This window comes from Neodiprion fabricii, chromosome 6, assembly GCF_021155785.1.
Source record: "Neodiprion fabricii isolate iyNeoFabr1 chromosome 6, iyNeoFabr1.1, whole genome shotgun sequence".
NCBI classification, from domain to species: domain Eukaryota; kingdom Metazoa; phylum Arthropoda; class Insecta; order Hymenoptera; family Diprionidae; genus Neodiprion; species Neodiprion fabricii.
Window position 1 is genome coordinate 28,035,203 of NC_060244.1, and position 18,604 is coordinate 28,053,806.

General features: G+C 47.7%; 1 protein-coding gene and 1 long non-coding RNA gene across 6 annotated transcripts in view; one reads left to right on the forward strand and one right to left on the reverse strand.

Annotated features, from left to right (window-relative positions):
* The window catches only part of LOC124184675, a 79,797-nt gene that overhangs the window by 25,189 nt on the left and 36,004 nt on the right, over positions 1 to 18,604 (forward strand). The window lies entirely within an intron of this gene.
* LOC124184674 (fibroblast growth factor 17-like) overlaps positions 1 to 18,604 on the reverse strand; it is a 98,443-nt gene that overhangs the window by 1,170 nt on the left and 78,669 nt on the right. For 3 of the 4 annotated variants that reach the window (XM_046574658.1, XM_046574656.1, XM_046574655.1), the window contains 2 exons: positions 8,499 to 8,544; positions 6,624 to 6,756 (listed from right to left, as the gene is read on the reverse strand). In XM_046574658.1, the coding sequence (XP_046430614.1) occupies positions 6,624 to 6,756; positions 8,499 to 8,544 (179 nt within the window). Of the gene's footprint in view, positions 1 to 6,623; positions 6,757 to 8,498; positions 8,545 to 10,907; positions 10,965 to 18,604 lie in introns of those variants that run through there. The other variant, XM_046574657.1, reaches the window with a different exon arrangement.

Sequence of the window (18,604 nt, forward strand, 5' to 3'; positions counted from 1 at the left end):
AAACGATGCACCGGAGGTCGACCGGGGTCCAACGGCATCCGCTAAGTGGCGAGGCACACAGAGTTCGTCTGTGTCTCCATGGTTTCTCTTGGCTCATCTTCATTCTCCTTCATTAGCACATCAAGCGAGCTGCAGACTCTTTCTCGGCCGTTTCTCGCCGGTCCGGCATCACCGACGTAGGTAAAACACTCCTCCCGCCATAAAGTTCCGGGAGGAGGTAAGCCTTCTCGGAATAACGGAGGAGCCACGGCTGCATCCTGAAGGGGTCGGTAAAAGGTGCTCTTACATCGGAAACCATGGGCAGCAGCAGCAGTAGCCTGAGAGACGTAGGAAACGGAGCTTCCTCGAGGAGCGAGATATTGGGAGGTACCGGTGAACGGTTGCAGTCCTCACCGTCTGCGAGATCATTCTGAATGTTTGGTGGACCGTCAGAGCTCTTCGCCCACACAAATCGTCAACCGAACCGTTGATTGGATTGCGACAGGCCCTCACGAGTGCCCGCCTCTAGCTATAAACGACCAGATGGGGTGACGACCGTTCCTGACGATGGTCGGCGATAGTAAAACTAAACGTCGCTGAGCGATACCCGGCTGCAGGTGACTCGCCTTTCGCTCCGAACGAGGCGGGACTGCAGGGACCACCTCTTGTTTCTCCCAGCCGAATGACGAATCGTCACGTCGCGGCGTCGCCGAGTCTCGACGTTGTTGCGAGCAGCCGAGGTACGAGCGAGGAGAACAGGCCCTCGATCGCGATTCGAGATTTAATTAATTAATGAACGCGTGGCGATTAATTGGTGCGGTCCTCGGCTCGGCTTCGGATTAAGACCTCCCGTTGCGGGGTTTACGACGCGGTTCGGGGACATTCTTGATTTCGGTCCCAGAAGAGCAGGCTCTCCCTCTGAGCCCGAGGACCACTTCACTTTAACGAGCCACCCGGAACGGGAGAGCGGCCACCCTAGGTCGGTTCTGACTCCGGTTATTTTTCCCGTCCCTGCAGACCTCCTCGCCGATGGGAATCGCGTTTTCACGTTACAGTTGTGCCGATTATGAGCACACGCGCGTGTTGTGCTCAAACTAACGAGACAAGACCTCCATTCGCTGAATACAAGTTCGACTATGAGAGAATTCCGAGCTTATCCACGCCAATGAACAGATAGCGTGTCAATTGTGAACAATTCTCCTCCTTTCGGACAGGGTACCTTGTCACTTTTGTCGAGTACCGGAGCGAGTATCCCGAATCGATTCGGACGGGTCATCGTCCGCTGCCTGGGGCTAGGATAGGTATCTGATTAACTCGGATCAGTTGTGTTTCCATAAGTCGGTGATAAATAAATTTAGATAGGGAGTTATCTCGGGTACACGTCGAGCGTCCCCTTTTCTGCCTCCCCAAGCCACTATCGCGTCAATTTTCTCACCAACTTAGTTTCCCATATCCGTCGGATAGGCAATGCGCCACGTCTATATTTTACACCAAAAATCGAGTCGGTTTCGGATGGCGTACCTACTCAGCCTCCTTGATCCCTGTTCAATGCGCGTGGCAAAATAAACTACGAAGAGACAATAGACGGGATAAGGATGAGGCGGCGAAGGTGGATCAGGGGGGCGACGAAGAGATGCGAGATCTTTGATCGGGGAAAAAGGCAATTGCCATCTCCTAATTGGGATTAAGCGGCCATTAAGATGCCGCAGAGGTGACGAGCGGCGGCTCGAAGCGTCGCCAAGGACTCGCCGTTCCTCCTCGAGGGGCGGAGATCCTATCAAAGGACAGACCGAGAGGGGGGAATTCCTTACCCATGCCACCTACTAGGTATTTAAATGGTCCAGATAAGGACGCCGATTTGAATATCGAAGCCATTGTTCAGATCCATTGAGATTACAAACCTCGGCACGCATGCGATCGAACCCTGTCATCCACTGCGCAGGGCAGACAGGTACCCCATCCGTCAACCGATCGTAATTAACTTGGCAGACCCCGACGCTTGACCCCGGTAGACGAGACCTAAACTCTGCCCCGGAAGACCTCGACGCCAAGTTATATCAATTCAGCTAATTACGTTAATATCAGAGAATGCCGCGACCATAGCTGCTAGATTTTAACCTCCATACATATATGCATGCGTAAAAGCAGGCTCGAACGTCTCTGGGCAGGCCGAGCTGGATGATTTATTCCACGTAGTGTCATTCGCTGCTAAACGACGGAGATCAACTATCCCGGTATTTCTGACCCGCCAAGACCCCAACGGTTTCTAATGACTGACAACCTGACGAGGCAGAACAAAGACAAATTAGGTATACCCGGAATCCGATTGGTTCTTTCGTTCTCGAAATCGATAGCGCTTTTCAAGTTCGGAACAAAACTTTTCAACATATTCCGATTTTGAAAACCTCGATCAGAATTCAACGCTAGGCAGAATTGCCAACGTTTTGAATATACATATGATCCGAAAATACCGAAAAATTACGGAGAATAAGAATGGAATTCCCGCGCGCTTGTCATCTGGATGAGAACGGAGCTGTCAGAAAAATGTGTCTAATAAAGCGATACAGGGACAAACCAGACATCGCCACGTGTTAGGCGAAGAAACTCAATTGCTGTGAATCATCCGCGTTATATATAAATGTAAATATAAATTTTTCCATCACAATCGTGCAGAATGAAACGAACGACACATGTGTCACGTAACCGACGATGCCACATTCCATTACACGTTGTAGACTTAGGAAAAGACAAGTGTACGTAATGTGTGTATTACGTGATAAATAAAACGAACGTCGAGAATAATTCTGAAAATACATTTCACTCTCTATTTCTCGCTTGAGTGAAAAATTGACAACCGCAAAATGCGTCATAGTAGGCCAGCAGCTCGCCATATTGTGAATCGAGATACTAGAAGCATGGTCGCATTCCACGATTATTATTCACTGTGTCAGTGCGGTCCGAGTGCAGACGGACTCTGGTTGCTCCCCGTTCTCCATTCCCCGATCGAGAGGTGCCGATGGTCCCCGAGACCGCGTCAGACCTATCTGTACCAGGGTATATAACAGTGGAGCAGTAGTTGGTCGACGTCGTCGGCCGATAACGCCCAGTAATCGCGCATGTATTGGTGCACAAAAACCCGTAAAGTGCGTAACGTACATGCACAATATCAGTTATACGATTCCTCGCTCCGTCTGGGAAGTTGCCAGACACGCGACGCCGTCCCCCGGCCTGCATTCAAGCACAACTTTTGCCCCGGTACATGCACGCATCCTCCTTTGGCTGCACCAACAGAACACCACCGCCTGTACAGTAATGTGTGGAATTTGTCCCTGAGAGTATAAAAAATATTGTGATTATACTATCGGCGCTAGTTACGAGACGACGATAAGAGATTCCGATCACTTCCCGATTGATTATCAAATCAATTTCCGGAGAAAAACATGCTACGGTTTTGATAAGCCAAGTTTTCACTCGGTACCCTTCCAAGCCAACGTTATTCCACGCAAGTATTATTACTCAGCATTCGGATCCTGGGTAGTTCTGAATTCAATACAAGTCGATCAACGTGATAAATGATTTTTGCAGACCTTCGCAGCTATATGTTTGTTTACCGTCCGACTAGTGACTTCAGTCCACTTCATTGGTTCTTGACGGATTTACTGGACCAGGTCTTGCTTTGTCCTGATACTTTACCCTGATCGGGGTGTTGGGGCAGATCGGAAAAATGCGTAAGACATTCGTGCAGCGTCAGCAGTAACTGGTGGCGGATCTACCTCCGTCTTCAACCACAACGGTGTTACTATGCTAATCAGGAGGTATTTTCATGACTAGGAGAGTGTTATCTACCTGCTCGAAAATGCATGTTCCGTGATATATTACAGGGTGCGTGCGCATATGACCAGCCTGTCGACTAGTTACAGTCATGGACACTGGTTGACTGCAGGCGGCGGCGGAGGAGTTAGGCGTTTGGAGTTTGAGCCGCGTCTATAGCAAGGTGAACGCGGTGTGTGATAATTAACTGTGACCTCCCGAGGTAGATGGTCATCTGCCACGGAGTAATGGCACCACTAATTGGTTGTAGGGCGACGATGCTCGCGTCTTCATTATGCCCCTGGAGTCGGTGGCCTGCTCCATTACCCGCCGAGCACTTGAGCGCCTCATTCGTCTGTCCTGCACCTCAACCCACGACTGTCCCCCACATTATTAAGAGATGGAAGTGAAGCCGGCCATGATCGGGGGTGAGGAATAGTCTTGAGAAGAGAATCAGCCGCAGCTGCTATTGACGCGGGAGAAAAGAGCTACCGCTTTGGTGGCTAGGGGCTGTTGACCAGTCTGATGAATGCGCATCGCTGAAGATCATCGGAGGGCTTCCAGATCAGGGGATCCAGATAAATGAGGAGCAGTGAGGCGTTCGGGTCCGGATCCGTTTTATTACACCGTACAATTTTAGAGGCGTCACCAAATATTTAGAAACTCTCACCTTAGGACGACAAGGTTGATGATGATGATGATGATGGTGATGATGATGATCAGCAGAGAAGGAGGAGGAAGTTGGCATTTTATCGTATACCACTTGGAATTTAATTATTCTCGTTACAGGCTGTGATTATCCCGTCATGCTGTAAACTAGGCTTCACCTGTCCCCGCCACGTCACGACGATGGGATGATCTCGAGAAAGAGATACGGAGGTATAACTTTTCAACCTACGTACATACCTACGTACGGGCACGGGCTCCAGCTTTTTTCCTCATTCTCGCCTGCTTCTCATTCTTCTTCACTTCATCCCGACGCTACTCAACATCAGTCTCACTGTTCCTTCGACCACGAACTAACCGACTACCAATAGACTGAACAGAACGCCCGGGCCAATCATGCATTTAGGTGTTAATCATAGGGTCAGGTTAGCGCGGGTTACAACAAGAGCAACATCTCTCGCTTACGTATATTATACCTTTCATATAACGCCGACGCTCTTTGAACTGAGGGTTCTCAACTGGCATCGTCTCATCACTCGCTTCTAATTATCCAAGAAAAAGTGTCTCGTCTCAGGATTGACAAACAAAATCGTAAAAAAAAAAAGAAGAAGGCAGTCAGCGTATTTTCGTAGTTCTCGTCAATATTTTTAATTTTTTTGCTTATTGAATTTCTTAAACTAAACTCAAACTGAGCAGGTATGAAGAATAATTCCTCGAGCTGTGAACTGATCGCGTGTCGGCACTTCGCGCGACTGAAGTCGAGTTTTCTCATTGATCGTGTAGCGGTATATCGATATTGGATACATGGTCGGTGGTACTTACTTTGTAGCCAACTTGAACGGGGCCACTGATATACGAGGTTCGTCTCTCTCTCTCTCTCTCACAGTCATATCCAATAGCCTATCACGCCTGAGTCTCCGCACCCGTTATTACCGACAGTAATCGGGTCTAAAAGGCGCGCAGCGGTGCCGGTCTTGATTAAAATTGGCTTTTAATTCATTTGACGGCCTCTAATCTTCCGCGGCACTATTCGGCACTCTTCTTTTCTCTTACCCAGACCCCATCTGCCCGCCTTGACTCTTCGTCGTGGCAAGGTAAGAGAGAGGGGAAGAGGAACAGTGCACGTTATGCATAAATAATAAATTCCACTTCGCGTCGTGGTGTAATCATTTTTAACGGGTACACATGAGCTGCTGTACTTGGAAAAATATCAACGAATTTCCGGGCAAAAGGGGACCACTGCAAAAATACCCGCGGAGGGTCCGCACCCCAATTTAACGCAGCATAGCGTAAGAGTCTTCCTCCCACTAATTGGTGCCGCTCATATGATCAAAAATATGCAAGGGCACGAACGGGAGGACCAGAATTCTGACTAATGGAACTTCCAGCCTTCCAAAAACTCATCACAAATTTGATGCTACATCCTTTTTTCGCTGCCTGACAAATTGTATTTGAGTATTTTCACTTTTATCCGCAAATTGGGCGCCTGATTTTCAACATGAAGAAAGAGCCAGAGTTGGACAGCAGCCCTGGAGAGCTAAGATCACTTGATACAGTGAACATATCCCAAGCGCCAACGGTATGTGTGTAATCTTCATTGATTTACACCAGCTGAGAATAATATAATATGTCTACTACGTACTGTGGCATTGAAACGGATATGGGAGTCTGCTGAAATACTTTGCGTCTGGCTTTTAACGGACGAGAGCTAGAAGGCGGTATGAAAGTGCCGGCCGTATAAATTGTGGTCTGAATAAGGCGGGCTTGGAGTTATCAGTAATATTGGGATAAACGTAACGTAGCGCAGTCTGGTCGAAAACAATTTCCATGTATTGACATCGTAACTCACGACTAACGCGAACGCACCTCGGCATCAGGGAAGAATCTCACGAACGAGATAACGCCCGGTTATTAGTTCATAAATTTTGGAATACCAATGATCTTCGAGTAAGGCCTGGTAGCGGTCTCGCCAGATAACCGTAAACGAGGGTAGAGATACCACATCCCGTCTCGGACCCCATAACTCAGGCACTTGGGGAGGCCCGACCTATAAACGGGCTTCTTTATATCGTGCTGGACCACTTCGTCAAGTTCATTTCATTCGTCGGGTCTCTCGGACTGCATGTTTGTCACGTTGGGGATTTTGAAAATGATCGATATATACTTACGGTAAGCTGAATTTCTTTCGGTTCGTCCTACTGCCATGACGGAGCGGTCTTGGACAGTGACATTTCCGCTGCTGCAGGTCGAGTAGAGACTCACGGAGCGCACCATCGCCGGCACCGCTCCGCACATCACCACCTGGGAAACACAAAAAGCCCATAATTAGTCATTCAAAGCTGGATCCTCAACCCCAGAGCCGATTCAGGTGAAGGGGCGTCGGAGCTTGTCAAGAGTTTCACCTGAACACATTTGTAGAAGACTCGGAGAGACTTTTGACAAACATGCAGTGTAATGAATACTTTGTGGTTTCGAAATACACAGACTGCCTTGGCTCGAAAAGTCGTATGGAATTCCAAAGGTTCCCCACATTTCATTCCATAGCTTCTTGAGTCTCTTTTTTCGTGACAAGTATGACATTTTCACAGCTCCTTGACGAATTTACGGTTTCGAATAAAAGCGCACGTCTTGCACTAGTAGTTCAAGATCTCGGGATCGCGGAAAGTGGCGAGTTTCGCAAACCATTTTGGACGATTATCTATCCCGTTCATCTGACCTTTCGGACCTCGCAATATGCAGATCATGCAAATTGCACTCCGAGGCCGAATAAAGGGCTCATGTATTTTTTCGGTACGGTCGGAGGTCGGTCGTACAAGCGTAGTGAAAAAGGTATCACAAGCGACCCATTTTTCGCTGTCCGGCACGTGGGTATGAGAAAAATAATATCAAGGGAAAAATCTCTGGGGAATCAGTTTGAGCTCGGTGCAAGCACAGCAGCAGTAGCAGTCGTAGTACAGATCTGCGGAATCAGCGACGAGGCTGATGCGAAAATTATGCTAACGAGAAACGAGGAACCAGCCGCTCCTTATATACTAAACTTTATAATCCCGGACGGTTAAGAGGTTAATATTTTGCTACCGAGAACTGCAGCTTGCTCTTTCCTTCTCTCCTTTTCACGTATGTAAAATACACATGACTACTTGTCGACTTCACGAGGACGATGATCGTTGCCCGCACATTCAATTGCTTCACTCTTATATACAAAATCGCCGTTCTCTGTATAAGTTTAATTATATTCACGTTTCACTCGCGATTCCATATATATGTATATATTACAAATTTCAAGGAGGTCTTATCACGGGTACGTTCGACGAGGCGCATTTTACGACACGGAACTAATTAAGCTGCAAGAAAAATCAACGATCGAGGGAAATGAATTTATAGAAAGTACTCGTTCCGATTTCAAATACCGACGGTTTCGGAAATCGAAAAAAGAAACTGCTTCTTCATTGGGCAAACCGATATAACGACCACCCCCGAGCTGGTGAAATAGATGCATAGAGACGGCGTGTAGATGGTGCGTTTGATCGTTTCGACTTGAAGAGATACACCATGTCAGGTATTCGTAGAATACGAGGTAAGAAGTTAACGGGTCTGGTTTTAATAGCGAAAGAGGACGCGATGTTGTTATCACGTTGTGCTATCTGACCCCGTCACCCTAGTTCATACCTATTCTTATACTAGGAAAACGTCGAGAACGAAGCGATCGTCGTTATTGGGTTTAACAATTTCGAAAAACAATTTCGAGTAAAACCTGCGTATTCTTGCGATAATTATTATTTCTGCAAATCAATTAGAGAAGGTCCCAAGACTCGGAATCCGCCCAGAACACCGTAATTGTCGTTGTAAGGACAGAAAGCTGATAGGTAAATTTACGTATGGCATAAACAGCGAGACCGAGTGAAAGATGCGAGTCAAGAGGAAATCGATCAAAAAAAGATAGAACCAGGTTTCGAAAACGAGCTGCAAAGTGACGTGTGAAATTTATTTTTTCCTTCTTCCGGAAGGAGGTATGAAAGTGAATAAAAACAATCGTGACTTACCATCAGGAGGCACAAAATCTTCGCTAAGACGGCAAGCTGTGGTAACCTGAAACAGTCCGTAAAAGAGACTCAATTAACTTGTTGTTTCCGTGTAATGCAAGAAAATGGTATATTATAAAAAAAATACACGAGAAGACCACTTTATATGCGAACAGGTAAGATGAAATATTCAAGAATTCAAGAAAATGAATTCGTACGCTGAAACACATCGGCTTTTTCTGAATAATGAGACTCTGGTGTGTTATATTACCAAAATGAAAAGTTGGTCAATTTGCAAACTGTCCGATGACATCGTATGCATATCTATTTATATACATACGTACGTATATATATGAAAGAAATTATTTTATTCCTTTAGGTAAATTCTTAAACGAGTTATTGGATAAACTCGTGACGCGTGACTCGGCATGAATTTAACATGAGATATACATATATGCTAAGTGTTTTGGGGGGACACGGTGTTAAATGTCCACCTATAATGTCACCAGAACTCGAGGAGGAGTCCAGACGGGTATACGGTCGACGTTGCATCCCGTATCTTGGATCCTGATAGTTTCAACGCAATGATTTTTCCTTTTTCGATAAAAGTAAATTGTGAAAAAAAAAAATTACGCGACGTGAGGAGATTACGGAATTCCATTTGCCTGGGAGTTTCAAGGAAGCAACCTCGAGCAAGTGGCCGATTTTCGGTATACCAAAGACCATCGTTTGTTCCGAACAAAACTTTAAGTGATCGCGCGGGATTTTTCCTCTATCAAAAGTGTCGTGGGTAGGTGTATCTATGTACAATTCCGAGCTTGACGTCCGCCGACGAAACGATGATCGTGGGTCGCGGTAGCCGGGGATATTATTAAAATTCCAATGTTCCTCGGCAGATAGGATCGCACCAAGCCTAGAGCCTAGATACCGTGTTCTATTCTCGAAGCAGCAGCAGCAGCAGCGGTAATGAGCTAGTTATAATTTGTCCCCGGCGTAATTACGTCGTAGATTTAGTTTCATGAGGGGCGCTCGCTTCTTTCCCGCGTTTACATCATCTTCTCCTTCCTCCAGCAGCTTCTCGAGGTTCCACGATGTGTCCGACTAAACGGGCTGGTACCCCCAGCGTCCTCAACCTTCGCCTCATCCTCGCCTCGAAACTTCCTCTACAGCCTCTAATTTGTGCCGCGGGAGCTGCTGTGAGTTTTTCTCGTTAACCAACCACTCCCGACATCCGATACTCCTTTATTATTCCCCCGGACTTTTGTTGTCTTCTGCGGGTTGCTCGAGCCTCCTCGAGTCCGGTAACCCCGCAGCTGGAGTGCCGATCCACACGGGGTATCACTACCGTAGGATGTTATGAAATACAGCTAGCCTGCTCCACGGGGAGGTACACCGCTGTCGATAACGTCTGTTGGACAACGATGCTTGGATCCCTTAGCTCACGTGGTTCTTCTTCGGTCTGTGGGAGAGATCTTCTTGCAATATGGATAAATGATCGTTATCATAGCATGACGAGTACCGGGCTAGCGAGTGCATTGGTACTCTTTGCTCTAACCCAGTTAGAGTCGAACCTGCGTCCTGCGGTCAGTCCGCAGCCGCTGCCGTGACGCAACACGAATCCATCTCACGTTACAGAATCCTGGACGACCGCAGCCAACGCTTTCAGTCACACTCATTAACCATTCGGCTTGACCCGACTTGGCTCTCGTCCTCCGAGTTGCGTTTCGTTTGAATCTGACGCAACCCGCGGCCACGCGACCATGCAGTCGTGGAATCCACTGCAGGGTTGAGGGTGAAAAGTACATTCCAGCGTCGTGGAAGATGTTCTATCGAAGCTGAGAACGGAAATTCTTGCTCTTGGAAAATAGTTTGTTTTGTAATCATACCTAACAAGTAATCATAAGCCGTTCGAGAAATAGTTTGACGCGCACATTAAACGCGCAAGCTTGCGCAATATGGGGAGCGAGAGGCGTAAGCGGGAGTTTCAGTTCTCATGTTACAAGAATTTAATTGCGTCGGTCAGCTGAGGCAGGGTTGAACGTGCGGAGCTCGGCCAGCGCTCGCCGTGTAGTGCGCAAGCGTTTTTTGAACCTTGTTGCAGCGCTCGGCAGTTAATCAGTCTAATTTGCGAGTGCAGTGTTCGAGCCGGCTGCCCGTTCCCGAGGCCATACACTACGCGTTACACCTCAAAAAATTTTCTCACACTATGATGAGGAGGAGTGGGAAAAATTTTATCATTAGTCAAACAAAATAGTTGCTTATAACGAACTACGGCACGTGTCGTATAAAATTGTCACGTTCCGTAGGTGCGCAGTCGAGCTGAGGTCAGATATATTCGCTGCGCATGGAACGGGTAAAAATCGTCAAAATTGAGCAGGAATTTAGGCGACAAATAAAGAGTGCATGTAGAGGAACACGTTTCCGACTCACCTGCCACGAGCACAAAACATTTCTTAACTATTCGCGTCCCAGCAGACTGTTTGGATCATATTTGGAGCGTCTAAGGATACACCCACCGATTTGAGATGTCACCGGTAAGCCACTGCGTCCGAAAAACGAAAACACTACCGATCATGGAGATTTTCACACCCGAATCAACACCATTGCTTTTTGGAATTCGCACAAAGCTGTAACACCGGGACAAGACTCGGTTCACAACTTGGCACAATATAAAATAGTGTCGGCGAGGCAGAAAAGATTAGATAACGAGTTGCGCGGCATGAGGTTAGCAGTTGGTAGTAGGTGAGGCGAAAAAAGTTGACTGAACATTAAAGCGATCAGGAACGGAACTGTAATAGGATGATTCCTTCGCCGTGGGAAGTCACGAATGGAAATGGACAATTGTCAATAGCGAATATCCTCTGATCCTACGATTTCGGTATGCATGGGTGGGGGAAGATTCGCTCCCAGTTCCCGCGACGGCGGGCCTCTGGCGAGAAAATCCAATGCTGACCACGAGGATGGGCCGGAATTCTGGCACGAGGTCGTAACGTCTCCATTCAGGGAATTGAAAACCGCAAAATTTACTACCATTGTGCGGAGGCGACACGAGCCGCAATCGATTCTCGGCCGCGTGCTGCCCGCTCGCTCCGTCCCTCCTTCTCCCTCTTTTTCTCTCCGCAGAGAGGGGGCTGAATCACCTGGAACACCACAAAGCCCGTCGGAATAACCATCGTCATCACCATAGTCGGGCATCGTCGCCAACCCCCAAATGTTTCCCAAACAGGCAGAACAAATCGCGACAAATCACCCTTGCTCAATAGATTTTCCCCCCAACCCGCCCAATTCCCGCAACCGCCTCCCTCTACACCGGTGGATCCCCTCACAGGACGATGAAAAGAAAGACCTAGAAACGACCTGGATACACGTACAGAGTGCGACGAGGAACGAAATAGAGAAGGGGAAACAGGGGAGACAGGGGTGACTCCGGCATACAACCAACGGCGTGTAATTGCCCCGATTTCGCATCGACCCACTAAGCTGCCTAAACGCTCACTAACGACCGTCTCGAATCGGGTCCGTCTCAATCGTCTATTTTCACGGACGTCAGAGCGCCAAATTATTGCGATTCACACACGGCCCGCTGCGCCGTCGATTTCGCCCCTCTTCCTCTCCTTCTTACGACAGTCCATTTTATACCTAAGCCTTTCGGCTGGATCTTTATTTGGCTAAAAGTTTAACGAGAGTCAGTTGGGTGATTTTGGATTCGACTGTCCGAGTTACGATGGTTTCAAAGATTGTTTGATGACAGTTATTTGTGCCCAATCACAGAATTGAAAACAGCTGTTACTCGTCGAGTCGCACCAATGATCCCCGATGTAGAAACAGCCTTTCCTGAAGTGGTATAACGAGGAAACGTTCAAGTCCAATACCTTTCAGATGGCTTTCGACCCCGCACATTGAGCCGCGTACTACGGATACGCAATGAGAAAAGGTGCATGCGCATAAAAATGGTAACATCAATCACGATCGGGGGGTAACGGACGATAAGAGGTGAACGCGGTTGGGTACGTGGAGTAAGTTTGCTCGTGTGACTCTCCGCTTCTCGGTCGTCGACTTATCGGTGGAGTTAGGGGGGATTGAAAGTGCGAGCAGCGTTGGAGGCGTCGGATCACAAGCGTAGCGCGTTGCAACGAACGCGCACGTAGTAGGTACATTGTATGCACGTTGTATACATACGTCGGTGGTGGTGCATGCGTACCTAGCACTTGGGAAAACGGGTAAATCGGCGTCACGTTTTTTGAACGAGGAAGAACAAGAAGTCCCGACGTCCGGACGGCCGTCGCGGCGGAATTGCAGCAGAGGGAAAAACGGGTGCAACGGAACTATAAGAGAATGGAAACACTGCGGGGAGGATCGAACGGGGATCGATGACGCACTGGTTCGCCGGAACGACTCGTACTTCAAAACACTTCAGCCGCGGGACTTGATTATCGAAATGAACTCTTCGTTCCATTCGCGTGTCCTTAAGCAGCGGTAGCTTAAAGCGGAACAACTTAACCACTCGTCTGAAGAACGGTGTCACATTTCATTCCATTCATTGACAACTGGACTAGAGCGGTGGGCGGAATTTTTATTTTTATCAACACCGGTTCTTTTCTCTGTCGTTATATCCTGTTCTTCCTTATCCTTGAGGAGCTTTAGTGGATTGTTTTCTGTAGCTACATCAAGAGTGAGCTCACGATCAGACGATGCAGCCCCGAGGATGCTGTATGAGACACGTGACGGTGGGTGGGCCAGAGCTATGGGTATTTAAATACCCATAGAGGCCATTAGAGATTAGGTTCGAACAACAAATAGCGGGACGGATGGGCCGAGGCGAAGATCGGCCACAAGAGAGTCGGTGAAACAAAACGTCCCCTCTCTCGGATATTCTCCCGGTGGTTTAGTATACGTGAAAGAGGAAGAAAGAGGGATGAATCGGAATGAAAGAGCGTATACATTTCCCTGTTCTCTTGATCCTTTTTCCTTTCTTTCGGTTCACTCGATCTCTCCGGTTAGGGAATAATGCAGACGCTAACGAAGGTGGTACGTGATCCGTCGGCCAAACAATGGAAGATGCATTATCTCCCCTCGGTGTGCATCCCGAGGTTTCTTATTTTCTCCTTTATTGCTTTCCTACCACTTTTTTGTTTACGCCTGTAAATCAGGGGACCACTTAAACAGGTTTAAATTTTCCTTGGAGTAATTTCTCGAAACTGCCACAGTCAAACGCCCCGAGTTCTTTCATACAAACAAATCCACGGACTGTGCAGCAGCACAGCTTCGAACGGGAAGCGAACCAAGACAAATTGCCGCTACATCACCCCGTGCAGATGTCACTCCGCGACAGGAACGTTTAACCGTGCAACGTCCACGGGGTCTTTTGTTCGAAACCATGGCCGAGGTGCGCGTTGTACGTTTTTATGCGGAGGACCGACATCGACTTTGACGTCACGACGGTGCGTGAGAAAGCGAGAAAATAAGAGAGGGAGCCTCGGGGCGAGTGAGACGAACTCGATGCGATTGGCGCCGCGCGGACACCATTTAGTGATAATCTCGTAGACGACGACTTTACTTTGCTTCACTTTTCCATTCTCTTCTCTTTCCTTCGTTCCTCTACCGATCCTCTTCTTCTTATACCACCGACCTGACTTACGTGTTCCGAGATGATGTCAACGATTCGATTGACACGAGACAGCACGATAAACTTCCACCACAACAGCGTCTGTCAAATTTTCAACCCTTTTCCATCCTCAAGCCGAGGTGAGTCATTCCGAGGCTCTACGCCAAGGAATCGATCCACACCGCTGTTGTGGTCCGCGCCATTTTCTTACGCTGTCTCGTGATGCAACCAGTGTATAAGGTAATATACCACGCGTGGCGTAACGTCAATGCGGCGGAGGATCGATCCGTTCTGTTGTTCTGTAGAAATAAACCATGGTCTGCAGTCAGGGAACAAAGCGCCCGGAGTGTCACGGCGTATCTAGACCTTGCGGCGAAGAACGGAACTCCATTCATCGGATGGGGACGTTCATGGTCGATTAATTCACCTACATTCTCTCTTACCTTTCAACTTCTTCTAAAGAGGTGGATTCTAAAGCCAAGAACGAATCGATGATAAGTTAGGAAATGGAAACCGAAGTAGAATTTTAACAGATTAAGATTGAGACGGGGTTAAAGGAAAAGTTTGATAATGCGTCACCCTGTATACTTTGCTCGTCGAGCATTCCTGGCGTTTTACTTAAATCCAACTACTTAAAAGGGTTGGATGGCCGGGACCTTTTAAGCAGGATATCGCGTTGGCAGACACGCGCAACGGGAACTGGTCGGTATAATGACAGAAAAGCCGATCTTCGGGGTTCGAGGATTCATTACGCCTAGCTCTTATTTATTTAATGCACTTTTGAACAGCTGCGGTTAATTGAGTTTTAGGAATTCATTTTGGGCGCCGATAGCGCAAGGAGTAGACCGCGTGGGTACCGGTATAATTTGTCTGGGAATTCGTCGGTCCCAGGGGCCAAAGACTGGCGTACAGAGCGCCTAATCGGAGGAGCTTTCAAAGATCCGAGATTTAACATTGAGAACCAGAAACCCAGTTATGACTCACGGCGAGTCGGGTTGTTGAAACCACGGTGGTCACCCGAAACCGACCGGCGTCGCAGCGAGCCCTCTAAAGTGCCGCTGCACTTCTAGGGCAACCCTGATGAGCAACCCGATGTCCGAGACCCGCGGATGCGAATCGATCATCCGAAGAGCCCGTACTCATGGCGCTTCCTAAAAACACCTAATCCGTCTCTCATCCACTTAACCTCGCGAGGTCGATTGATCGGCCAGAATTGAGCATGGACTCGCGAATGTCCGTTTTCCAGACACTCTCATCATCCAAGCTACCGTAGGAGACTTTTGTATTATCCCGGTCTATCCACGTAATGGGAAAGGAGGAAGTAAGTGGAGTAATAACGAAAACGCGCGTACATTCACTGCCCACGCAGATACGTCCACGCGTGTAGGAGTTGTGGGTAGGAGATGTTTGAGAAGCCGGCGACGATTTGTTCGTATTTATACGTACACGAATAGCGGCGTAACTACTACCGAGATGACGATAAGCTGCAGTCAGTCCTCTCCTCGCTGCACAGCTACGTTCACGAGCCCTCAAAGTTGAGCTATCAGCTCAGCTCTGACCGTTTTCTGGGTTAAGCAAACAGTATTTCCCTCCTGCATATACCGAACCGAACCAAACCTGCATGATTTACCACTCTGTCAACATGTCGCGATGCTCATTACATACCTGGACAACCGTGTATTCCTATATGATCCGCCCCTTCTTCTTCATTGCTTCGTATCTGTACCAGTAAACTACATCATGCGGTACATCATTTCGATACCAACGCTACTACTGGTCATTTCACCGTGATACGAGTATACGTGAACACACGATCGAAACGTCTCAATAACCAACATTGACAAGTTACCGGATGAAAAAAATAAAGAAAAAAATGGGACCGTTCAGTGATCGATTCTTTCGATTATCACTATCACGTTCAGAATTGCTAACGCTGTAACTCTGCCACTAAAATTGCACGATGATCGATATTTTTTCGATACATGCAAAGCTCTGTATAAATTCCGGGAAACACTTCCAAAATTGTGATCTCTGGAACCTCTAAACCAGCAGTATTCCTCACTGTCTCACGTGGTCCTTCATGCCTTAAATAATGTATGAGGTGTAGATTTTCTCTTACGGTGCAGTGAACCTCGAAGTTCACCATGGTCGACCATACAGACCATGAGGGTCCGCGGCCCCGTGGCTTACCTCCGGGCATCGAATGGCAGGTAAATATTTTGCTTCACGGGTTTCTCCGTCCGTTTTCCTGCCCGTTTCCGGTCTCGAGTGTCACTCGTCTTGATCCGACTGGAGGCAGGCAATGCACCACCTCGTCGGCGGCTCTCCCTTTGAGTCTCGGGCTTGCGTGGCGAATGGGATCACACTCGGCTTATACGAGTCGCGTCGTCGTCGTGGTCGTCTTGCCGTGCTCACAGCCTCGCCTTCCATCGAATCCTCGCTCGTGCGTGCGACCGTGACAAGACGCCATGTGTGTAGGTCCACAATGAGCGTCTGTCAAACAAACCTACGCGGCGCTCGAAGCTTTCAGACTGACGGCGCGCCTGACAGAGACACCTGAAGACTCGATTCTACTCGAGAAAACGTCGCGTCACCGGACTTTTGACGATCATAACTCTCCTCTTCTCATCAAGAATGGGAAGACGACAGGTTTCACATTGATCTGACAAATCGCACTTAGCGGAAGGTGTGCACCTGGTTTGGTATCCACTCGAATTAGTTTCCTTCCAAATTTGAACAAATTACGATAAATCGTCGTCTCTTTTCGAAATGCTGCAGCTAAGTAACGAAAAACAGGGCTCGTTCGAATAAGATAGTGACGTTTGTAAATTAAAATTTTATGAAATACCTTGAACCCCCGATACTATTGTAGAATTATGAGGACACGACTGAACTCCATTTTTCAATTTGCAAGAAACTCATCAGATTTGGCTGCTAGCTCTGACTGCTAGCTTCAGTTTCATAGTTCGCGACGATTGGACCCATGGAATGGATCAGCTGATGGAGGACGTAGGTGGATATACAGGCCAGCTGATGGAGGACGTAGGTGGATATACAGGCGCATATGATGTCGGCTACCTCTCACGCCGTTGCCGCGATACTTTGGCGAGCCCAATTAACCAACCGCTCTGAAGAAAAAGAAATTCCATTCCGGAGCGAATGCTGCATGGCAATAATGGAGAGCGCTTAATACGAGTCGGACTGGTTAATTAAATAAGATACGTTTATTGCTAATTGGTGCCAGTAACCTGCGAACCAGCCTTTCGCCCGTGGTCAAACCTGCATCGCCGGAGACCGACGAACCCGATAAGCATCGGTTATAGATTGATAACAAAAATTGCCCCCTTTTTCCATCCGACTTTTTCGCGCATTTCTGCGGTTTTTACCACAGCGAAACATTCCCCGTCAATGAATGGAAAACCGCACTACTATTTCCCAATGTCCGTTGTTGCGAGCGTACGGCGTAGCAGTTGCATTGATATTTACTTGCGGTAGGAAGATAAGAGAAGGTGTCAACTGAAAACTTCATCCTCTGCAATACTAAATTGATCGCGTAAAGGGTCGTCAAGCGCTTGCAGCCGGTCGTCAAGTGTACCGCCAGGTGCTGTTTGATTCAGTTCTCTTTACAAAACGAACGGGGGTTGCCAACCTCGTCTATTAACGGCCACTTACAAACGATCGATAGACCGATCGATACCGCCAATGGGTTAATAACCACGAACGCAAGAAGAAGGAATACAAGGCCAGTCCAGCAAACAGGATGCAACATTGAAGCTGAAAGGATAAAAGGAAGATCAGAAATAAGCGGACAAGTTAGGTTACTTACCTACCTACGCACACCGAAGAATGAATCATATTATATGCAACGGCAGGATAATAAATAATACGTTACGCCGCGTCTCCCGAGATAGTATCTCACTAGGAAGAATGGACTCGGTGTCCTAGTTATCACCCCCGGGGTTTGTTCCGCTATTTAGCAACAATCTTACCACTATCTGTATACGTACTTCGTAGTATTCTATAATTTTTCACCTTCAGCAGGAAACGTTGCATAGCATAAATTCCACAACTAGGTGTTGACAAAAAACTAGTTAACGATCATCACCGTCATTCTCTTTATAAAACGATGATCAAACACGTAGACCCAGAAGCTGTGCAGAGATAACCATCTTTCAAAATGGCACGTACGTTGCAAAAAAAAAAACAAAAAAATTTAAAAAAAAAAAAAAGAAAACCGAGAAACGAGTCGCACATCGGTAACTAGGTACACATAAATTACCCAACCGACGACTAGCGCCAACTTTTCTCAAATAAATAGGTACTCGCCATCAGGCGGACGACGAAGGGATCCTGTGCATTCGTTGAGCCAGTATAAGCTGTCGGATCTGCTCGTGTGCGGGCTTGGCTGACGCAGGAATTATTAAACGTCGCGGTGAGTCCGGGGAGTCAGGCTAGGCGCCCATTACACGGAGGCAAGATTATAATTATACCTGTACTCCCCGTTGGGTATATATCGCCGGCA